The sequence below is a fragment of the Pungitius pungitius genome, chromosome 2 (genome assembly GCF_949316345.1).
Source record: "Pungitius pungitius chromosome 2, fPunPun2.1, whole genome shotgun sequence".
Taxonomy (NCBI): domain Eukaryota; kingdom Metazoa; phylum Chordata; class Actinopteri; order Perciformes; family Gasterosteidae; genus Pungitius; species Pungitius pungitius.
The window spans coordinates 15,373,623-15,397,548 of NC_084901.1; the positions used below are offsets into that span (position 1 = coordinate 15,373,623).

At 49.4% G+C, this 23,926-nt stretch overlaps 1 protein-coding gene across 13 annotated transcripts in view; it reads left to right on the forward strand.

The window, feature by feature from the left end:
* rapgef2b (Rap guanine nucleotide exchange factor 2b) overlaps window positions 1-22,590 on the forward strand; it is a 68,188-nt gene extending 45,598 nt beyond the window's left edge. For 4 of the 13 annotated variants that reach the window (XM_062560480.1, XM_062560482.1, XM_037459724.2 and 1 more), the window contains 23 exons: window positions 3,531-3,662; window positions 6,671-6,848; window positions 7,912-8,048; window positions 8,632-8,790; window positions 9,298-9,450; window positions 9,555-9,719; window positions 9,836-9,943; window positions 10,039-10,242; window positions 11,198-11,306; window positions 11,439-11,715; window positions 11,934-12,091; window positions 12,552-12,566; window positions 12,945-13,185; window positions 13,545-13,928; window positions 14,008-14,219; window positions 14,359-14,482; window positions 14,914-14,937; window positions 16,071-16,294; window positions 16,397-16,564; window positions 16,803-16,952; window positions 17,826-18,030; window positions 18,121-18,650; window positions 18,913-22,590. In XM_062560480.1, coding sequence (XP_062416464.1) covers window positions 3,531-3,662; window positions 6,671-6,848; window positions 7,912-8,048; window positions 8,632-8,790; window positions 9,298-9,450; window positions 9,555-9,719; window positions 9,836-9,943; window positions 10,039-10,242; window positions 11,198-11,306; window positions 11,439-11,715; window positions 11,934-12,091; window positions 12,552-12,566; window positions 12,945-13,185; window positions 13,545-13,928; window positions 14,008-14,219; window positions 14,359-14,482; window positions 14,914-14,937; window positions 16,071-16,294; window positions 16,397-16,564; window positions 16,803-16,952; window positions 17,826-18,030; window positions 18,121-18,650; window positions 18,913-19,277 — 4,422 coding nt within the window. In that variant the 3' untranslated portion in view covers window positions 19,278-22,590. The remainder of the gene's footprint in view (window positions 1-3,530; window positions 3,663-6,670; window positions 6,849-7,911; window positions 8,049-8,631; window positions 8,791-9,297; window positions 9,451-9,554; window positions 9,720-9,835; window positions 9,944-10,038; window positions 10,243-11,197; window positions 11,307-11,438; window positions 11,716-11,933; window positions 12,092-12,551; window positions 12,567-12,944; window positions 13,186-13,544; window positions 13,929-14,007; window positions 14,220-14,358; window positions 14,483-14,913; window positions 14,938-16,070; window positions 16,295-16,396; window positions 16,565-16,802; window positions 16,953-17,825; window positions 18,031-18,120; window positions 18,651-18,912) is intronic. The other 9 variants (XM_062560481.1, XM_037459721.2, XM_037459726.2 and 6 more) reach the window with 5 other exon arrangements.
* Window positions 22,591-23,926: the final 1,336 nt, after the last annotated feature.

Below are 23,926 nucleotides of genomic sequence, written 5' to 3' on the forward strand. Positions count from 1 at the left end.
CCCACATTATTTAGGCAGGAGAAGCCTACTTTTTGTATTCAATAGTATAGTAATGATTGCAATAGCACTATAGTGGGATGGATTGTGTTCCTTGTTGTAGGTAGTCATCACCTCTCGTGTGGTGCTGAAACTGGGGAGGGGAAAGCCCACATAGGGCCCATTTAATCAGACGCCCCTTCGAAAAGGTCTTTAATCTCTTGATCCATGAGGTTGAGGAAAGCGAGAAGCTGCCACGTGGTCAGGAGAATCTCTGCGACATGCATGCTGTCTTTGAGCCCTCAGAAGTTGGCAAACCTCCATTTTATTAGAAGAAAGTTCAAAGCCACACGTGAGTCGTTGGGTTTTCTGTAGCTGCTGGAAGAAAAATCACGTTGTGCTTTGCTCCATAATTTAAAACTATTGAACCAACAACTTTAACCTTTAAAACAAGTGTTTTTTGTAGACCACTTAATGCAGGGTTGTATTTTTGAAAATACTGGACCTGGTGTCGTAGCACAGATTCAGCCCCAGCACACACAGGCGCTAAAGAGATTGAGAGCTCCCGCCCAATCTAGGTCATTAGGTCTACAGTGTGTAATTTAAGCCACATCTGCTCCCATGGAGGCCGAGCCGAGTGTCGTGGCTCCAGCACCGGGGCGAGGCTTAATCCTCCCGCGACGGCCGAATCGTACGGGGGGGTGGGGGCGCGGCGCGTTCAAGGTGGGACAGTCATTAGGACGCAACGCTTCTGTGGGGATCGATTGGGGAGGGAGGGCGGTCGGCGCCGCGCTATTCGTCGTACCACAGATTTTTGGGGGGAAGGCCCAATGAGCTATGGTGTCCGTCTTTGCCGGGTCTCTCGCATGCCGTCGGGCCGGAGGAGGTCAGTGGACCACATGCTCACGGGCCGAATGGACCGCGGCTTATTGGCCGACAGACGGATGACCTAAATGAGCGGAGAGAAAGGATTAAGTGTGTGTGTTATCCGCTGCCTTCATCCCGCTGTCCCGCCTTCCCTTTATCTCTCCCACTTTCCTGGGGGTGTGGCTTGTAGTTTATTTGGGTTTGTTGGGGGTTGGGGGGGCTTTATAGCTGATTTTGGAAACCAGTGGGTTTATTATTGATGAAAACCACTCCAGTGGCTGGTTGCAAGGCCAAATTGACAAACTCCACATGAGGTCCTGTACTCTCAATAATGAGATTATTGAATGAATTCAACATTCTGCACTTCCATTCATTGAATGTGCAACAATAATAACATGTTAATAATTTAATAATTATAAGCATTTTCTATGATTCTCATTGGACAATTCTTTTGTCTACAGTATAAAAAAAAAAAATGTTCCTCTTGCCACAGCTATCAGGTAATAGACATAAACGGTCCTGCCCGAAGCTCCAACATAACTCCACTGCTGGGGTTTTGTATTACATCAGAGTTATATTCTGCTCCATAATCTGTTTATCTCCCGAAAAAGTCATCAGCGTGAAATGTGATGCGGCTTCGTCCCTGCAGCTCCAAACAGACAGAAAGGGGATCAGTCGCGCTGCACAATGATGCCCAGCACGTCATAATAATAATAACAACAACGTGGAAGTCAGCTGGAGGCGTCGAGAGTGAAGTCGACCAGACGAGGGGAAGGGGAAATATTAGCCCAGGGCGTCGGGGGAGGGTGGGGGGGTGTGGTCTGTGACTGACTTGGTCCTCCGGTCGACCACTTTGGGTTAGTGCAGCCAGCCGGATAATTAAACGTGATGGCAATCTTTGACACAGTTGTAGTCGAACCATCTCTTGTTTTAGAACGCTCCCCTCAAAAAACACCTTAGCGAGGCGCTGCCTGATCAATTCAGTGCCACAGCATCATCTCCAAGCTCCCCCATGTCTAAATGTCCCATAGAGCAGATGCTGAATATTTGTGCCGATCGCAGCCCAGTTTGTTTTCCGGCACGAGACACCCACGCTGTTCCCTGGAGACCATTTTACCTTTGGCACAACACAGAAGAAGAGCTGGAAGACCGACTGAGCAGCACAGTGTGTCCATTATCACACCCACAAGCAGAGAAACGCAGTCTGGCCTCTATGAATGTTTTTACCTTCTAGAAGAAAACGTTAAAAATGGATAGTGTCCCAAATCTTGTTTACTATCAACTTTCTGAAATCATACAGCATGTAAATACTGTTAAGCTCTCGCTGTGCAGATGTTTAGATGCGCTTCTAATGTCACGTGGTGAATGAAGCAACCTAGTTTGTATCATATTTGAATTTTAGGTGTAAAAAATGTAATATTGTTGATCTGCCGCAGCCAGAAGGGGAGTTTAAAGCGGCTCTCATCAGCTTCCCTGTTGAGGATCAGATATATGTTGGTAAATAAAACATTTGGCCATAAAATATTCAGGTCTATCGACTCCATGAACCAGTTCATGCAATTTGGTTAAATTTGTGGTTTACCCCTGTGGCTTTCTAGTCATATTTGATGTTTTTTCATTTGAACACACTATATACTTTGCACATTTGGAATAAAGTTGTGATGAAATGTAAACTAATACACTTACAGATTGTAAATAAACGTCATGGTAATATGTACTTTAGACATAAGCCCATTAGGTTGTCAGTTAACTAATTGTCAGTTGGTCTATAAAACTTACTAACTTAAAATACTGTAAATGCCCAAGGCCTTGTTTTTAACCGTCCAAATCCCCAAAATGTTGAATTTACAAAAATGGTAAACCGATACAAAGTGTTATTTATAGGAATATTTAAGAAGCTGCCACCACTCGAGTTGTTTCAGCTCCAACGCCTACACGGAATGTTCCTCAAATAAACCCGAGTCTCTACCGACGTCTTCATTTTCCGGGTCTGAGGACCATCAGGGCGCTCCTCATCTGCTTCACATTCCGGGGTCGTCTCCATGGAGAAGTGGGTTGGCTCATTAACGATACGGTTAATCACCGCGCGTCTCTACGTGACTTATACACCATGAATTACCTCGAAGGACCCCCTCTCCCCCTCCCACCCCCCATACCGCCTGGTGTTCATTTACGTAATGCAAGTAAACTGACACATGGACGGAAGGTGAGGACAAGGAGACTTTTTTCAAACCCCTCCTATACTGTGGGTTAAACTGAAGTGGGATGATTTTAATTAACATCATCTTTGCTTTGATAATAAGTTCTTGCAGTGGGACTAATTAATGTTCCTTTTTGTCCCATTGGCGTTGTATAATCACAGTTGTGGAATAAAGACAACGATAATCCTCGCTGCATTCACAGAGAGCGTTTTTAGAATACGTCCCCATTGGAATCAAAGGGGGAAATCACTCTTTTTGTAGTCCGCTTATGAATCGCATGCAACAGCAGAAACCAAAAAAACACAAACTTTTCCTGCAATCAGGCAGTGACGATCTCTCCGCTACCTCCTCCATCCAGCATGGAGGACAGCGAGCCGCTTGGCCGCCAGCCAGCATGCGTGTTAGCGTGAGTGACCAGCGGGAGGGCGATACTGACCATCTGTGTGTATGTTGTGTGTGTGTGTGTGTGTGTGTGTGTGCGTGCAGCTCCCCGCGGACTTCAGCAGACTTCACTTGGCCGACGGCTTGCACCCACAGGGGACCCACGTCTCCTCCAGCCACTCAGGATGTAGTATCACCAGCGACTCTGGAAGCAGCAGCCTGTCAGACATTTATCAGGTAAGGCGCGGGTTAGACCCCCCCCAGTAGACCCCCCCCCCCCCCCATATAGTGCAGTATAAAAACATATCGTTCTTCAGCCGCTTTGATGTTTCTGAATGTCTGAGTCGATTGCACTCCACACTTGACTTTAGAATCGGTACGCTTTACAGGTGGCTGTTGTAGCAGTCAATTCCCTTTTTTAACATTAAGCTAACTAGCTGCTGGGTTTATATTTATTTTACAGATGGCTCATCTAACAAAAACCAATGACATTCTTTGATAAGGGGATTTTTAATGGCCTGCTTTCTGGTTCAAACCCAATCAATAGCAACAATTCTCACCTGATCTCTGGCTACATTAAGTCAACTGAGACAAAGCCCCTCTTAGCTTGGTGAAGTGACCTCGGGCTCCTCTCACTAAGCAGCACGGGAGCATTTGTGAGTGAACGCAGACGCTTTGCAGAAACTAATGGGATGCTGTCCCTGCTCAGCGGGGGGGGGGGGGGGGGGGGGGCTGCGAGCAGGTGGGCCGGCCTGCGTCCTGACTCCCGCTCCGCCTCTCGTCACCTCGAAGCACAAGTACAGAACTCCCAGGGAGCTGTGAAGAGAAGCTCCATGAGCCGCTCTCTCAGTGCTTCAATATGACAGAGAGCAACAGTAGCCTCTCTCTCTCTCTCTATAAATATATAGATACACCTCTTTTTTTGTGTGTTTGTTTTATTGAATGCAACTAAGGTAGTATACCAGTAAGAATGACAAAAGGACGTTTAAATGTATTCAAGCGATTTTTAACCTCCCACCAGCAGTAAATAAAAACAAGATTCACCTCAACACACACACACCAACACAACATCTCGTGACTGTGGACGGTCCCTGCGAACTAATCCTCTTAACACGCACTGCCCACCCCATTGGCTCCCTGTCCTGTCACCTGCTGTGTGGCTATTTGTGTGCGTGTAAGTGGACTTGTGACTGCTAAGGGGGCGTCAGTCACAACCAATTTGTGTTCCCTGGACCTCTCCTTGACTCATTGGATCATGTTGTTTGAATGCAGATTAGTAATTGCGCTGTGTGTGCGTGTGTGCTTGTGGCGGAGCAGGTTTAAACGGCCTGTGATCTTGCTCTCGCTGCCATCTGTTTGCTCTTCATCTCTCTTCTTCTTGGCTGGATCTTGACATCTTTGAATCGTATGTAGCAACAGCTGCTCGGTCTTTATGCGCTACACATCTATATTTATATAAATCCTAAATCGCTTCCTCTTGTCACGCGGGATCAAACCGCTCCGCTCAGCACGCCGGTGGTCATCTACTTGCACTTGTGTCACGTCTTTTGGACCACTGGTTCACAAGGCTCTTTTTGTCTGCGTCAGCTGAAACCACCAGTCAAACTGCTAGAAAAATGAATCTGCAACTAACTGTGAACAAGTGGATCGTTTTTTTTGGGTCCCTTTTGGATCACAAATGTACCGTTTTTGGACTGTCAAACAAAAGAAGCAATTAAAAGATTTCCGTTCTGATCAATTCAACCAGGAGAAAGCTATTAACTATTAAACGTGAACATGCTTCCCCAGACGGTTGCTTCCTGCAGGTCTCAGAATGCAGAGTTGTTGTTTTTTTATTTTCTTTCTAAGCAGAAAGGGGCGCAGATTGCAGCCTTGAGGAGTTCAGCCTCGGCTTCCACATCACTCTCACGTCACCGGCAACACGGCGCGCGCTGTTTTGGATCTGAATAAATCATGAAATTGGTCCTTCAAAAGAACTTTGAAAGGATTGATCCAAGAATAGCCCCGATGAAATATTTAAGGCACCTGACTTGTGACGCTTACTGCACATTAACGGGTGTTTGATGCACAGCTGCCACGCTGCGCACAAACAAAGACACATAGCCGACCTGCATCTTGGGGAAGCAGCGTGCTGCCGCTCTGGGTGCAACCAAATCTCTCCATGCAGCGCGTTTAGTGGGAAATGATGAATCAGGTGGATTATTAACAACTAATTATCATCAACTCGTGCCATCAATTTGCAACAATGATGACAATAAACCGCTCCTTGCTCAATCCGTGAAGGCCACACTTGTACAACCAGATCGGCGACCCCCGCCCACCAGGGTGTGTCCACCACTCAGACACCGGCATGCATCATTGATGGGGGCCCTTTTGCACGTGGCGTTTGAGGGGGAAATGACACAGGGTTTCTGTTGGGGGGGGGAGGGGGGTGGGCGCTGAGCTGTGAGGCTCTCAGAGCGGGCTGACATTCTGGGAGGCGAAGATGCGTCTGGCTCTGGGCTTCTGCGGGCCGTTCGCCGAGGCGGCGTTTTCTTCTCGTTCCTTTAAGAAGCTCCGGGCCGGGCGCCACCTTGAGGTAAGGAGTTTTTTTTTTTTTTTTTAACCTTTTCTTTTTCACGCCACAGTGGTTTTGACCCGTGCGGTGGGTTCGCGTTGTGCGAGCGTGAACCAAAGCGATGTGCCTACCCCCCTCCTGTCGTTCATAGAAATGTCCCCCCTGGTGACGGGAGAGGGACTCGGCTGGTTGGCGCTCCTTCACAAGTCATTTGCGTTCCTCTCGCTCCTGGTCTCGCTTAATTTCCCTCATCTCCGCACTTTATTTCATCTTCTGCTTTCAAAGAACAGGGTCTGGCTTCCAGGCAGCAGGCGGTGCGCTTTTGCTGAGAGGGAAGTTGGGAGTTAATTAGCCTGTTACTATGCACAGCGGTGCTCGGTGTGCACTGTTGTTGACGCCATGTCTCACTCACGCCGTACTGAATATGATCCATTTCATTAAATGGGTCAAATCTTTACACCGGCTCCTGTTCTATTTTGGTGGAAAAAAACGTGTCGCAGCCGATGCTCGTGCCGTGGAATGATTCCAGCGGTGTGTCTGTGTGCCTCCGGATTATGCTTCCCCACCACCCCCCGACTGGTGTGGTCGGCAGATGCTGTCATTTTAACCCTTTTAACATCCCCCCCTCCCCTCCTCCACCTTGTTGAGCTTTGTGACCGACTCCCCTCTCTCCTCTCTCCTCTCGCAGGCCACAGAGAACGAACCGGGCGACATGGACCTGAGCGGCTTGCCGGAGACCGCCGTCGACTCCGAGGAGGACGACGACGAGGAGGACATCGAGCGGGCGTCCGACCCCCTCATGAGCCGGGACATCGTGCGCGACTGCCTGGAGAAGGACCCCATGGACCGGACCGACGACGACATAGGTGGGGGCACAAGTTTTCTCCACGGATTAAGATTTTGGGTTCAAAAATACCAGATCTGTGCGAGCCTGAGAGTTCTGAGGAGGGTTTGGTTCTGCTTAAAGAAATGCTTAAAAAGCACAAGCAGCGTTCCTGGCTGCGCCGGTATTCCTTGTCCCCCCCACCCCACCCTCCTTTCTCCTTTGAGTCAGTCACAATGAATCCACATTCTTCTGATGCCTAGTTTTGCTTTTTCTGCCCTCCTTTACGATGTAGCCTTCAGAGTAATCCCACGTGGGGCGTTCAGTATCATATCCCTTGGAGCTACGATCCGGCCCTAACGATAGGCGTGTTTAGCTGCATGTAGGAGTAAATGCAAACTATCCCCCTCCTCACCCCCCACACGCGGGAGAGACCCCTCCCTTTGCCAGCAGGCTTTTCTAGGTCACTCCGGCACATCCTCTCGCCTCACCTCTCCCAGCACATTAAACTTTCAGAGCTTCCGCAGCTTCACACGCGGCGCTGTTGCCGTGCCAAGCACAGGTCAGCCAGAGCGGCAGACTGATCGAGGGAGGGAGGGGGGGGGGGGGCTGGTGCTGGTTGGTAGATTTTCCCCACTTCAGACCTCAGTAAAGACTGCTGCAGAATGTGTTGCACCCATGAGTACATATGAAAAGTATTTGCACCCAATATTAAAGGCATTCGTTCAGGCTCGAAATGAATATGTTGTTGTTGTTGGTTAATGTGATTTGGACATTTGTTTCTGATTCTAATGGTTTTGTTCGACTGCATCGGTCATTTCTTTGTGAGCTCACTTAAATTCCCCCGGGAGGTCATCGAGTGAAGTGTCAGCAGTTATTCTTGGCTCGCCTCGGAGGTTTATACCGACGGAGTAGACGGATAATGATTCCTCTGCAGGCCTTTTCTCTGTGTTGATGATCCGTTTGGATGCTCCAGCCTCCGGGGCGACGGCGGCGTGCCGAGGGCGCCGCGCCTCCTCCTTCGCTCTGGTTCTCCAGAGTTTTTCTGTTTTTGTTTTTTGATTTTTTTCTCAATCTCACAACTTCCTCCCCCGTCTCCCCCGCAGAGCAATTACTGGAGTTCATGCATCAACTGCCAGCGTTTGCCAACATGACCATGTCAGTGAGGAGGGAACTCTGCGCCGTCATGGTTTTCGCGGTGGTCGAACGCGCCGGCACCATCGTCCTCAACGACGGAGAGGAGGTGCGTGTTGGTGCACGTTCATGCACGTTCATGCACACACCAGCCCTGTCTCGGGGGGGGAACAGAACCATCGTCTCGCCCGTTCACACCGATGACTCTTTCCTCTATTTAATGTTTTTTTTCTGCTCTATTAAATCTGAATGGCGGGGGAACCTGTACTCGAGATGCCTCCGGCAACGGAGAAGCCATCACTTATTATCTCGCTGTCTCTGGTTTCACTGTCGTTTTTCCAATACTCTCAAAACATGTCTCGAGGAGTCGTGGTTCAATTAGAAAAACACTTATTTATTTTCATTGAATATCTCAACAGGGCCATAAATTAGATTTTTCTTTTTTTAACCAAGCACGTATTACTTTCTTGGATTCTCGTATTCTGGCTTTATTTTACTTTGCAGCTCTAATATTCTGGTGGGAAACAGAGAACCCATCTGTTAGGGCAGCAGTCCCCTTGAAGTTGGTTCTTTTTGATAAATAACTTTGACTCGTTAAGGGACACCAGCTGTTGGTAATATTTCTAGAATGAACTTCGATCTAATTTTGTAAGCTGTTGTCTGATTTCTCTCTAACGTGGTCCCGTGTGCAGCTGGACTCGTGGTCGGTGATCCTCAACGGTTCGGTGGAGGTGACGTACCCCGAGGGCCGGGCAGAGATCCTGTGTATGGGGAACAGTTTTGGCGTGTCACCAACCATGGAGAAGGAATACATGAAGGGCGTGATGAAGACAAAGGTGGACGACTGCCAGGTGGGCTCTTGTGGCTGTGTCATGGTCTCTGCGCTAGCAGGTCCATTTCATCTGCGTCTGGGTGTAAAAAGCAGGACACGAGGCTTTGTTTTCTATCCTATTAACTCCCACTGTGACCCACTCCATGCAGACAGTAAGTTGCAGGAGACTTTGGGAAATTAAATCCACTTAAATGTGAGAAACCGCCTTTTCTAAAGAGAATAGTAGAGAGTAACATCCCGTTTATTGCATCATGTGTTTAATGGGAATAAATAACTGAATGCACTTTCATCCTCATGAGCTGAGCCAATGTTGCCCTTACGGAGTGAAATCTGTGTTTTCATGTAAGAACTGTAGTTTAGTGGCTATTTTTTTTTTTGTTTATCTGATTTTCAATCTGCTTTGAACTCAATTTTTATATGTTTTTTTTATTCACAGGATTGTCATATCATATGTTTAAACTACGTGCTACTGTGTCAAAGTGCATCTACTTTTCCTCTAACTCTTGCTTCATCCGGTCTCGTCCAGTTCGTGTGCATAGCCCAGCAGGACTACTGCTGCATCCTCAACCAGGTGGAGAAGAACATGCAGAAGGTCGAGGAGGAGGGCGAGATCGTCATGGTGAAGGAGCACCGTGAACTGGACCGCACCGGCACCCGGAAAGGACACATCGTCATCAAGGTGACGAGTCTATCCGCCCTTTTTCTTTCCTCCAAATTCAAGGGCTCCAAAAGGGGGGGCCTTTGCATTTCAAACGAGAGTAACACCGCGATGTCAAACCCCAGGGCACATCGGAGCGTCTCACCATGCACCTGGTGGAGGAGCACTCGGTGGTGGACCCCACCTACATCGAGGACTTCCTGCTGACCTACAGGACGTTCCTCTCCAGCCCCATGGTCGTGGGCAAGAAGCTCCTGGAGTGGTTCCACGACCCCAGTCTCAGGGACAAGGTACGCGCGTGGGAGCCCTGCGACTGCTTTTACCCGCATTGACGCAGGCCCTCGAACACACCGCGGGCCGCAGTGAACCCGTGTGCTGACCCTTGCCGATCATGTGATTGCTCCAGGTTACACGGGTAGTCTTGCTGTGGGTAAACAACCACTTCAACGACTTCGAGGGCGACTCGGCCATGACTCACTTCCTGGAAGAGTTTGAAAACAATCTGGAAAAAGAAGTAAGTGGATCAGCCCGCAGAGGCATTCGAATGGATCGAAATGCAGGCGACGTGTTTCACTTCCCTCATGTCCGTCTCGTATGTTTGTTTCACAGAAAATGTGCGGCCACCTCCGACTGTTAAACATAGCGTGCGCTGCCAAAGCCAAGCCGCGGCTGGTGACGCTGACCAAGCCGTCCAGGGACTCGCCGCTGGCCTTCAGCCTCCTCGGGGGGCAGGAGAAGGGCTTCCGCATCTTCCTCGACGCCGTGGAGCCCGGGAGCAAGGCAGCCGAGGTCGGCCTTAAGCGCGGGGATCAGGTGAGGCGCCGTCCGCTTCCTTAAGTCAGGAAAACTGAAACGGTCAGATTGCACTTCGTCCTGTCTGTCGGCCTCTTTTTGTGAAATTGGTTTAACGTTTTAACTAGCTGTAAAGTTTTTTTTTTCGAAAGTCTTAAATTAAATTTGCCAGTCGCTGCGCCCCAGCCAGCCCCCCCCCCCCTCCCGAGGCTTTTGCCTCGCGACTTGACTTCTCACCCGTTTTCACACTCTGCAGTTCTCCTCCGGCTTTAACGTAAAGTCCCTTAATCCCTGAAGCCATCTTGAGAGTGTCGGGATGCCAGTTAAGCCGTCTTGACTCCAAACATCCCCTGCAGCTGTCTCCCCCCCCCCCCCCCCCCCCCCCAAAAAAAAAAGCGGAGAACCTGGCATCCTCGGAAGCGTTCACTCTCTCAAACATCATTACAACTTTCCCTTTTTAGAGATGAACCTCGAGTATCAATGTCTCAGTAAATCACTGCTGAGTTTACAAAGAAGCATTCGGGCTTCGCACCAGCAGAGGACCACTCGCCTCGCACTCAAAAGGCGACTCCCTCCTCCTCCGCTAACGAGGAAGGGGACAAAGGTCGCTAACCCTTTTCGTTAACATGCAAATATCCGGGCCGGGCACAGAGGTCAAACTGTTGAGACGATGTTGAATGTGACACGGACCACGTTGGTGTCGGAGACGTGTTGGACTAAATGTCACGATGTGCAACATGCCAGATGTTGCACCTCTGTTCAACAGATAGCATCTGCATTAACTGTGACTTCAAGGCTCTTGAACTGATCGAATGTGGCCGACCGTTTGTCTTGATTTTACCTGCTACTTGACTCTTAATCCACGTGCTTTCCTTCTTTCTTAGTCTTGGTTTATGTGGTTTTAAAAACTACGACTGCATCATAGAACAAATATATCAGGTGCATTTTGACCGAATATTCTGTTTTCTTTACGCAGATTCTGGAGGTCAATGGGCAGAACTTTGAGAATGTCCAGCTCAGCAAAGCCAACGAGATTCTGAAGAACAACACCCACTTGTCCATAACTGTGAAAACAAACCTTTTAGGTAGGAGTTCCCTCATGTTTGTGAGAGCATCCATTTCCATTAAACCAGTCACAGCCAGGTAACGGTTCAGGTAGAAGACTAATAATAATCCCACTTTCCAAACGTTTCCTCTCCTCCCTGCTGGTGTGCCAGTGTTTAAAGAGCTGCTAACCCGGCCGGAACAGGACCACGACGCGGACGGCGAGGAGGACCACGACCGGAAGAACGGTGCTCCCCACCTCCCGAAGATCGGAGACATCAAGAAGGCCAGCCGCTACTCCATCCCCGACCTGGCGGTGGACGTGGAGCAGGTGATGGGCCTGGAGAAGGCCAGCAAGAAAGCCAAGAGCAACTCGGTGGGAGGACGCAACAAGCTGAAGAAGATCTTCGACAAGACGCTCACCAGCATCCTGCCGCCGAAACCATACAAGTAATTTAACCGTGGTCCCGTCGATCAGCCGAATAACGCCACCTCATTGGGTGAATTAGCTGGTCACGTTGCAAATGTCTTAATTTGAGGCCTGCGTTCAATGAAAGAGGTTCAGCTTTTCAGAATATGTTCCGAGCCCGGACGAACATCGCCCCCTGCCTCCGGTTGACGGAACTGCCGCCTCACCCCTCCCCATGCGCTCCCTCTTGTTTCCATAGCGACGTGTGCGTGGGCCAATCGCAGGACGACAGCATCGTGGGGATGAAGCAGTCCAAACAGATCGCGCCGGCGCTGCCCGTCAGTGGGAACCTGTCGTCGTCCAACCCGGACCTGCTGCAGTCACACCACCGCATCCTGGACTTCAACAACCAGCCCGGTGTGTAGTTTGTTCCCTTTATTGCCTTTATTGCCAATCTGAGTTTGCAGCAGTTAAAACCTACTCACGCCATTAATGGGCTCCTCGCTTACTTTTAGAAACTCAATATTTAAAATAAGAGTTAGTGACGTGATTGGAGCTGTTAATTCATATTTGCACCTGAAATAAAGTCTGAAATCATATCACATGTTTCATCAGAAATACGTTTTAGGTTCACGAGGTCAAACATTGATGTAATTGATGTCTCAATTATTAATGCGTAATTGCCACATTTACACCACATTAAACGCCCATTGATCGACCATTCTGTAAATCCTTTGCTGTAAAGATGTCATGCTCACCGGCCACAAATCAATAGTACAACCATAAATATTGAAAAGGAGGGGGGGGGGGCTAGGACTAAAGGAATTATCCAAATATCTCCATTAACATCCCCCACATGTGGCTTGTTTTCTTCCAGTGGCAGTCGTACCCAGTGAGTATCTTCTCCTTGGTGTGATCCTGCTTCTCACCGTCGTGTCTTTGTGTGTCAGACGTCAATCAGCTGCTGTACTTTAATTCTTCACCTTAAGTCAAGCTAACAGCATTGCTCTGACTGCTGATCGTTAGGTTCTGAGGGCACATGGGTATTTAAAAAAAATTCAATGGACGGGGATATAATCGGTACTGTTGTGTTTCTGGCCAAAATCATGAATGGTGGGAAATTAACTCTGAGGGCGACGACAGAACGATGCTTTGGTGACGATTCTTTATGCATCTTGGGAATCAAAGGGCAAAAAAACCAACTCATTTTCTCTACAATAATAAGACTGATAAGCGGCATGAACGCTCACTGTGTTCTGCTCCTCCCCAGATATGTCGGATCAGGTGTTGCGAGTGTTCAAGGCGGACCAACAGTCTCGGTACATCATGATCGGGAAGGACACCACGGCGAAGGAGGTGGTGGCCCAGGCCATCAGGGAGTTTGCCCTGACCGCGGCGCCGGAGGCTTACTCTCTGTGCGAGGTGTCCGTCACGCCGGAGGGCGTCATCAAGCAGAGGCGGTTACCGGACCAGCTGTCCAAACTAGCCGACAGGATTCAGCTGAGTGGAAGGTAGGTTCACCTTAAGTTGGATGTGCTTAAAGTGGCTCCATTTCTTTCTTTTTTTTTGTCAGGATTATTTTCGTCTCTCCTTAAAATGTTGATTTTGCAACATAATTGTGCTGCCAATTTTGCAAGGACTTTTTAAAAGAACAAAGGGCAAGTAAAGATACATTTGAGCTGAGATTTACGGTTTCTTTGTCTTCGCATAGTGACCTTAATTATTAATTTAGTCCACAAAGTGTGACACTTCAGTGAGGTGAAACCTTTATATTCTATTTGTTATCCGGAATAATAGCGCAGGAAGGGAAGCCAAGTAAAGCCCAGCTTCATCTAAGCGAAACGAACCCCACGTTCTCCCATCTCTGCAGATACTACTTGAAGAGCAACATGGAGACGGAGACGCTGTGCTCCGACGACGACGCCCAGGACCTCCTGCGCGAGGGCCAGATCTCGCTGCTGCAGCTCAGCACGGTGGAGGTCGCCACGCAGCTCTCCATGCGGTCCTTCGAGCTCTTCTGCGCCATCGAGCCCACCGAGTACATCGACGACCTGTTCAAGCACCGCTCCAAGGCCGGCTCGGCCAGCCTCAAGCGCTTCGAGGAGGCCATCAACGACGAGACCTTCTGGGTGGCCACGGAGGTGACGCGGGAGCCCAACCAGATCAAACGCATGAAGACCGTCAAGCACTTCATCAAGATCGCCCTGCACTGCCGCGAGTGCAAGAACTTCAACTCCATGTTCGCCATCATCAGGTGAGGGGAAATGAACGCACGCGCTCTGGGGAACAGTTTTCCACAGGTCCATGTCTCATGCGTGTCCCCCCTCTCCTAGTGGTCTGAATCTGGCTCCAGTCTCCAGGCTGAGGGGAACGTGGGAGAAGCTACCCAGCAAGTACGAGAAGCTGTTCGGGGACCTGCAGGACCTCTTTGACCCTTCCAGGAACATGGCCAAGTACAGGAACGTGCTCAACAATCAGAACCTGCAGCCGCCCATCATCCCCCTGTTCCCCGTCATCAAGAAGGACCTCACCTTCCTCCATGAAGGTACACCGTGATCTAGAAACGGCCCACGTCAGTTTGATTAGAAATGTCCCCTGAGGTTTAGCTAATGTTTTATGTGGTGTGACGAACTTAAATGTGTGTAATGTGAAAGTAGCATCTGTTCTTCTTCCTGGTTTCTCAGGCAACGACTCCAAAGTGGACGGCTTGGTGAACTTTGAGAAGCTGAGGATGATCGCCAAAGAAATCCGCCACGTTGGTCGCATGGCCTCCGTCAACATGGACCCGGCCCTCATGTTCCGGACCCGGTAAGGCGCCTCTCAAAAGACCGACGCGTACTCCGGATTGAAAGGCGCCCCTTTGGAGCCTCGGGTGGTGGTGGAGGGGGGGGAACCCGGGGTTCACGTAGATTTAAAGCGAAGGCTTCTGCATCACGCTTCTCTCTCTGTTCCCCCTGGCAACCGTTTCTCTAGTACACGTTGTTGGCTTAAGATGTGCACAGTGCTCCCGTGAAAGTGTGTCTCTGTCCAATGATGTCACTTCTTAGTGGTGTTACCGTTTTGATTTCCTCTCTGACTTTCACGTGGGTGAAATTTGCTCCTCTTTTGGTGATCTTGGTGGTCTTTCCTGTCCTAAGCTCTGTCTCTTTCTCCCTCTACTCACCCCCCCCCCCCCACCCTTCCCCAACCCCCCTCTTTTGCCCTTCCGTGCTTCATTGTTCATGGCGCCCGCCCTCTAGGAAGAAGAAATGGAGAAGTTTAGGGTAAGTTCGGTGACCCTACGACCTTTTGCCCTCCCTACAATACGGCCCTTTTTTGTTCAGCCAACTTGCGTGCTTCATTTTTTTTTTTTCTGAAACCTTGTTCCGGTTAATCTGTTTGAGTTGAGTCGTCCCACTAACCCCGCCTGACCCTGACCCCAGGGCCTCAGAGGAAATAAAGGTCACTCATGCTACTTGAGGACTATTTCACATTCTATCAACTTAACCTGAAAGCTGTTGTGCTTACAAAAAAATACAATAAATATAAATGTAATACAATAATATTATCGCTGTAGCATTACAGCTTGATTTAGTAAATGTGACCTTTTCTAAAAAAAAAAATCCTCACGATATGCATGCTGCCTTTCCAGTTTTCATACCACAGATTCTAGATATGAAGGTTTTTCTTCTCGTGGTTTACATTCTTGTGGTCAAATAGCAGATCCTTTGGAGTGAAACCCTCCACTGGGTCATTCAATGTGGAACCAGTAGAATAGGTTTTCTGGTTGTGATAAAATTCTCCATCATGATTACGATGCTGGCGTGTTGTAATTATGACAAAGCCAGCTTGTAATTACAAGATCCTCATCTGGTAATTATGAGATCTTAATCACGGGAGTATGAGGTGCTACATTATAATTACAACACACAATCAAAATGACTATCCACAGACACAACACATGTTATATTTTGGTAGTCGGTGTCTCTTGGAGTCCACATGTTTTTCAAGCATTCCCACCAGAAAGACCTTTAGGGCATGAAATGGCATCCAGGGAATGTCCCGTGATTAAAAGCAGCTTTTACTACCAGCACTACTACGAGCTCTGACTCAAGCCACAGAAATGTAAACTACTGCCCTGCTGCGCTGTTAGAACTCCCCCCCCCCCCCCCCCACCCCCCGCCCCGCCTCTTCTACTCGCCTGTTTGACTACAGCCGCCATCCATCACCCCCCCCCCCCCCCCAGTACTGCGATGCCTGGAATGACTGGAATGTTTTATGAGTTAAAAGCTGCTCCCTGCATGTCCGAGTCGAAACACCTGGTTTGGCTCACTTTGACGACTTCCTTCTCCACTCTTGTGTTTGTTTGCGTCTTTTGCCTGCGTCCCCCCCTCCCCCGTCTTATGTGCACGTCCAGGTCCCTCAGCCAGGGCAGCGCTAACGCGGCGGTGCTGGACGTCACGCAGACGGGCGGCCACAAGAAGAGGGTGCGACGCAGCTCCTTCCTGAACGCCAAGAAGCTTTACGAGGACGCCCAGATGGCCAGGAAGGTCAAACAGTACCTGTCCCACCTGAGCCTGGAGTCCAACGAGGAGAGCCTGCAGACGCTCTCCATGCAGTGTGAGCCCTCCATCAGCACATGTGAGTCGGGGGGGGGACACGGGTCTTCAAATGTAGTAACAAGGAGTAAACAGGACACCACAAAAGACGCTCGCTCAAACCTGCAATCTCTCGTTCTCCAAGTGCCCAAGAACGCCGGGGGGAAGCGTCCGGACACCTCCCCCGTCGTGTCCAGAGCGGCCACCCAGCAGAGGGGCCAGCTGGCCAAAGGGAACCAGGCCCTCCAGGTGCCGGCCGTGGCCCTTTACCCATCCCGAAAGAAAGTGCCGGTCAAGGATCTGCCACCTTTCGGTAAGATCAAGAGGATGCAATGAAGACGTTTCATTGAATCATCGTGTGCCTCCATTAGCCTGTTGTCTCACACAGTTCTACGACTGTGCTGCCACCTACAGGCTGTCTTATAACAAAGCCTTTTTTTAAATCCCAGACAATGCTTTCTTGTACCCCTGCCCCCTGTCGTGAGGGGGGGGGGGGGGGGTGTCAGTGTTCTTCATGCTAATTTAGCTCATCTTGTTGTAAATGCCCACAGGCACCAGCTCCCCTCATTCTCTGAAGAAGATCCTGTCTCTGTCAGAGGAGGGGAACGAGCGGCACCGCAGGCAGCCAGAGGACGCCGTGTCCAACGCCTCCTCTCAGCTCTCCTCCCCCCCCACCTCCCCACAGAGCTCGCCCAAGAAGGGTAAGCCCATAATCCTCCCTCCCTCCATCCCGCGACATCTTCGGGCTCCTTCCTTCTGTCACAGTGCGACACAAATGCGCCACCTGGTGGCGTCCATCATGCATTGCGTTTTGTACTTGTTGTTTCCCTTCAAAATAAGAGCTACTGTCTTTGCACTTTATTATGGTCTTAATTCCTTTGCTTGATCCGTTGAGTTAGTCAGTCAGTGGTTCAATTTAAACAGCCCTTCTACTGGCTGTTCATCACCTTACAGAAAGTTAACGTGACCTCATTGTGCAGGAAAACGTGCATTTTTAAGTAAAAATGTAATCTAATCATGCAATATGCTATGAATATCATAAATGTTTACTCTTAATATTTTTAACATAGCTCTTGGTGACAAAAAAAGTTAAAATTTGATCCAAAAAGGTAATTATTAGTGATTTATGTTGTTACGACCATCCGGCAAATCACAGCATGACATTCGCTTATTACTACAAAATATGTAGGAAAAAATGTGTTTCAGCAAAGTGTTTTTTTTGTTTGTGATTTCACCTCCTTTCCTGCTCATTATCTAAAGGGTTCCTCTCTTCAGCGCTGCCTTTTAAATCGGATAATGCACTGATCCCTAGAGTGACTTGGTGATGGCCCTCTACAGTTTACAGTCTACTAGAGTCTACTGGGTTTTAGACACGGACTGAGATGACGTGTGTGAACTAAACAGGATGTTATTCTGATGCAGGGAGCTTCACGTTGGACCCAGTCGTGTCACACACACACACACAGGGCGCCGCGTTAACATCTCTCATCCTCTTCTTCCTTCACGCTGAATTCCCTTTTGTAGCTGCTGCTTCCTTCTGCTGTTGAACATCTCCCACCACGTCTCTCCTCCAGGTTACAGCCGGATGGGAGACGCCTACTCGGACTCCGGTCACAGCGAGATCTCCTCCCGCTCCAGCCTCGTCAGCAACTCCTCCTTCGACATGGCCCAGGACGAGAGGAGGCTGCGGCACTCCGGGGGAGGCGGGGAATCGCACCTCCTCGGGGGCCAGCGGCTGGAGCGCCGAGCCGCCACCGACCCGGACCAGTACAGCCTCGGGTAAGGGGCCGGGGGGGCCCTGTTGGATCCGGAGCCCGGCTCTGTGGAGGCTCCCGAGTGACTCTTTGCTCTGTGTCCCCCCCGTCGCAGGTCGTACTCGTCCATGCAGGACTGTCGGGGCATCTACGTGGGCTGCCCCACGGTGCTCTCCTCCCCCAGTTCGGAGGAGCTGACTCAGGATCAGGGCGACCGCGTTTCCCTCGACGCCGCCGACAGCGGCCGCGGCTCCTGGACTTCCTGCTCCTCCGGTTCCCACGACAACATCCAGACCATGCAGCAGGGACGCAGCTGGGAGACTCTGGCTTTCGGCGTGGGCGGCGGGGGCAGCGGCGTGGGGGGGCTCCCACCCATCGGGCAGGAGGCCCTGCTGGGGGGACACGCGGCACTGTGGGCGGCCCAGGCCCGGGGGAGCTGGGCGTCGGCCAGCTCGTCCTCGTCCTCGGCGGCGTACTGGGGGGAGGACTCCGAGGGAGACACCGGCACCATCAAGAGGAGGGGGGGGAAGGACGTCAACGCCGACCCGGAGACCAGTAGCATCACCTCCACCGGGTCGGAGGAGGCCAAGCATCCGGGCCGGCCCTCGCCGTCGCCCATCACCGCCGGGGGGAAAGGCGTCCTCTGTGAGTGGCGGCACCATTTTTACGGTTCTAGTCGTCACGGAACATGAAGGCGTGTCCTTAAACTCCAACGTCTCCTTGTTACCTTACTTTGTGTTTAAATATAACTTGTTAGTTAGTGGGCTTTGCAGCTGTTTAGTACATTTCCCAAATGGTTAAAGACATCCCGCTTCAGACTAATTGATGTCATTAATTCTCCTGTGATTTTCTCCCTCATTTCTCTACAATCAATACAAACAATTTGTATCTTTTGTTTCTCTCTCAGCGCGTAAAGAGAGCCGCTACCGGGAGCCCCCCCCGACGCCCCCCGGCTACACCGCCCTGACCATCTCGGACCTCGCCGAGGGGCAGCACCCGGCGCCGCCCGCCCCGGCCCCCACGGCCCCCCACACGGGGCGTCGGCCCCCGGACTACAGCACGGCCCTGCAGCGCTCGCGCATGGTCACCCAGTCGCCCGACTCCCAGCGGGGGGCCAAGCAGCGCCCGGGGGGCCCCCACCGCACGCGCTCCCCGGCCGAGGAGCGGGAGGCCGAGGAGGAAGTGGAGGGTGAGTCCTTGTCTTCCAAACTAATCGCTCTGAGGAAGCCAAAGCCAGTGGCACGGCGCACACCCGAGACCCCCAGACCATGAGAGTGTGTGTACGGGGGGGTCGACAGGCAGGGCCCCTCTCCCCCGAGGCAGGTAAAAGACTCATTTATCAGGCCTCCCCTCCCCTCCCCTCCAATGAACCTGCATGTGAACAGGAGCGCACACTGCTTTTGGACTGAGGCCCGATCATTCCATCACACGACACCTCCCCCCACACCCCCCCCAGCAGGTCCCACTTCAAATTGCAATTTAAGGGTTCCCAACGATGAAGACAAACCCACGTTTTGTACCCCCCCCCCCCCCCGTCTGGGAATTGTTCATTTGGAGCGGGATCCTCACCTTCAACCCCTCAATATGTCATCGTGCATGAGTCACCCCCCCCCCCTCCCGTCCCCCCCCATGCATCCTGCCCAGTCATCAGCAGGCACAGTACTGTTAGACACCCCCCCACCTCCCCCCCCACGCAATGCCTGAGAGCATGCGCCCGCGTTCTCCTGCACCAGCACGCACCCGACTCGCCTGCAGATGCATTCTGTGTGTTTGTAGAAACTGTTTAACAGGAGTTTTACATTTCGTGTCAAGTCTTGAATCTGTAAACATTGTAAAATGTGCAAAAACATCCGCTGTCCTTTAATGGATGTTACGCCGTGAAATGAATTGAAGCATTTAAAGGAATCAAATAAGTACAAAATTGGACCCTGACACTGACATTAGCTTGATAACATTTTGTCACACGTTCTTTGGTTAAACGATTTTCTTTCGTGGGACAAAATGTGCTTTATTACCGTCAGGTTCAAATAGCTGGAAATGATTATACATGTTTTTGTTGAGATGAGACACTTTAGTCGGCTCCTTTTTACCCTTTTTGTGCACGTTTTCTTTTCTGTTTCTACCCGTCCACCTTCAACAGAAGCTCTCCCTGTCTTGTCTTTCCACAGAGGATGAACAGGTGTCAGCAGTCTGAGGGACGACGGTGGACGTCCTCTTGCAGTAGCCTGAAGTCCCCCCCCCTCCCCTCCTTTTCTTGGTCTTGGGGTGTGCAGGGTTAAAGATACTGACCAATGGACTCATCATCTGTTACGTACGTGCCTGCCTCCTCCACTCGGCTCTCCCTCGTGATTGGTGGATTCCTCCGCGGGCCCCCCCCCCTCCCCCCCCGCCTTAAAGCATCATTTCGGGGTTGACGGACCCTGCATGCAAAAAAAAAACTACTGTGAAGGAGAGAAGGTCAAAGACGACGACGACAAAATGCCGGCACTTTGGGGAATAAAGACTGGAGGAACCGAACTGGTGCCGGAGGGGTCGACCCGGCGACACATACAGAGGTTGCGGTCAGAGACGGGACGGCCCCCACCCACTGACCCCGCCCCCCAAACCCCCCAAACCCACCACAGCATCAGACGTGTGGATCTCCATCCGCACATTTTCTACTTTCTGAAAAAAGAAATCAAAGCAGATCGTTTGGAGACACAGAGAAGAAACGTTTGACCTGACGTTCACATTTTCACCTTCCCACTAGAGTTCATTTCTTTTTTTTCTTTTTGTTGTTGTTGTTTCCTCTGACTGATTGCACTCTGTGGGCCTGGAATGAAACTACCCGTCTGTCAAGTGTTTGGAACCCTACATCCAGTATTATCTCACACCTCGCGTGCAAGAGCTTTCCAAGTGTTGGTTCACGTCGAAGCGAGGAGGAGAGCCCAGTGGGGACAACACACACACACACACACACACACACAATTTGTTTCTGAGAAATAGCACTTTCAGCACAATCCTAGATGTTAGCAGACATTTGGACGCCCGGGTTTGAATGAACCACGTCGCCGTGGGTGCGTCCGTGTTTCCTTCATTCCGTTCGCTCGCTGTTACGTCGGGAGAAAAATCTTTCCTGGCCGATTGAAAAGCACAGAGGTGATTTCCCAACCCCCCCCCCCGCCCCCGCCCCCCTGCTGAATCGGAGGTAACCGCGGTAACGAAAGCCGAGGCTGCGGGCCGAGCGCTGATGTCAGGGTGGGGTCCGCTGAGCAGGCACTAAATTGTGACTGTCCACCTTTTTACGAGTGATCTTGTACAGAGTCTTTATATAATGTTGTAAACACACGCGTTTCCCCCTCAAGATGAAAACCACCCGCAAAATTCCAATTTTTAGTTGAGTTTTGTAACCTGTGAACGTCCGAAGCGCCTTACGATGCCGTGACCGCGTACATTTCTTTGCATGGTTGTTCCATCACGAATCACCTTGGTTTCAAGAGATCGAGTCTTGAATCGAGCAGAAGTGGAGTGAAATGCCTTATTCAAGACCCCCCCCCCCCCCATTCCCCCTCCCGAGCAAGACTCTTTTTTACAGCTTAAGACTCAGTACAAGATGAAGCAGAGCTTCTTCTTCCCGTTGCCGTGGATCCCAAATCGACTGTTTGCATCCTCCGAATCCCGTCTGTTACAGACACCGGCTCATTGGACGCCTGAACCCGGCGCCCCACTTTATCTCGCCATCAAACGAAGACTGATGATTTATATGTATTCTTTTTTTTTTTGGACTCCGGTGGGGAAGTTGAAGTTGATTTTTTTTTCTTTTTTTTTTTTTCTGCCAATCAGAACGATCATGAATCCAGTTGTGAAGACGGATGTTTGGTTCTCTTTGGTCACGCTGATCACATTGATCGGTCCTGGAAGCTGCAGACTGAGTTTCCCTCTGTGACTGAACACCAATGAAATCCTGGGTTCCTTTTTGTTAGTGTAATTCTTTTGTAATGGCTGCGGATAGATTGTTGATCATTTGTTTGTAACACAGTTGTGCATCATTCAACTCTGAAGATAGTGAACATATTAGCGGGCCCGAGTCCTATTTCGAAAAACAAAAAGTTGCACAAAAATGTACAAGCGTAAAGATAAGTGTGGTAGGTAGAACTGCTACCCGTCGATGTGTGATGTCAGTGAGAAATGTACATTTAGCTGGTGATGACTTTCTTTTCTTCATTCTTTTACTACTTTGACCTGTATGTCTTTTAAAAAGACAATCGGTGGAGTACGTATCGGTTGTTTTTGTATTTTTAATACAATAATTGTAAATATTGGTTATATTTTTGTTCAAATGTACTATGTTTATGCCTCAACAGCCAGTTTATATGAAGCTGGGAATCAATAAATACTGCATAAAGAATCAATACCTAGGTTTAAATGCACTTATTCATTTCTTCTGCATTTTTGATGTCTTTAGTTTTTTCCTCCTTCAGAAGAGTTCTCCCCGGATACCGTCTAGTGTTTGCACAAGTCATGGAAGCAATTTGAAAGGTGTAACTCGTACTTTTCTATCTGACCAGAGTGTGTCAGAATTAATAAAAAAAGAGATATTAAAGTCTCTCCTTGCTTTACTGGTTTTGTTTCGTCTTGTTCTAGAACTTTGAAACTAGTACAAGTCCCAACACAATTGTTTTCTGGTTTGTGGTTTGGTTTAATAATATTATTCAATATATCCAACTGCACCTGTAAGGAAAATGACTACCTCTGTTGTCATTGGTGTTTGGGGGATACTTGCTTGTTGATATTTTTCATGGAAACATATCATTTGTTGCTTCTTTTTTTTGTTTTTACTGTAATTGCTAAGATTAACCTGTATTTTATGACTTAGAGGAAGATTGATATACCATGAATAAAACATAATGCCAAAAAAATGTTTATTTACACCATTGGATAAGAAAAAAATCTATTTTGAGTTGCCCATGGAAACAAAAGAAGGCAGGTTGATTTTTAAAAAAAAAAGGCTTAAGTTTGATGAAAATGTAGTGTTTTTTTCATAGTGTTGAGAACAAGTCTGATTTCAAACCACAAGACTCCAAATCATTATCTCTGCAGTGACTGACAGTTTTTATAAACGTATATATTGGGTTTATTGGTCTGTTGGTGCTCTTCCTATATACAGAAAAATGCACCTGTAAATGTTTCATAAACACATCTCGACACCCCCGCCCCCCCCCAAAAAACACCAGAATCTTATCCAAACTGTGTTTTCCCTCATTATTTATGCATTCATTGTTGCTTACACATACAAGTGCAGTCTGGCATCCTGCGGCTTCACTGTAGCAGACGTTCATATCAGCGCTCTCACCCCTCATGAATAATACCCCGAAATCTGAGAAACCGCCAGCTGCCCTCCCAGTAAATAAAAGACACTTCCACTGTCTCTCGCTCCATTTCTCTTTCTACTCTCTCGCTGCACTTCGGAGAGGATTTGGGAGATAAGAGTATTTTTGGGGGGGGGGGGGGGGGGAATTGAAGGTGCTGGAAACGTGCGCCAGCATTCAGTATCTTTGTAGGTCCGTCCATGCCAAAAGTAACAAAACGGCCTCGGGCACGCTGCCGTTTGCCATAGCGTTTGATTTATTCCATTAGTTTGTCAAGCTCTAAAGAGGAAGAACCTCTCCAGAGACCAGGAGCTCATTTATTCGTTACATTGTGGGATGTTTAATCTCTTGAATAAGGAGGGGACTAACTTGTCTGACTTTAAAAGTAAGCGGGATGTTCATTTGTTTGTCATATTTTCCTACATTTACCAACAACCCTTGATTTCTTCAATCAACACTGCAGGAAAAGTGACAAAACCGCTTCAAATATTTGAAGTAAAAATAAAAATAAATCTCCCTGCAGTCGCAACAGGAACAACAAGATAAAGACAGAGGAGACGCCGCTGTAATCTG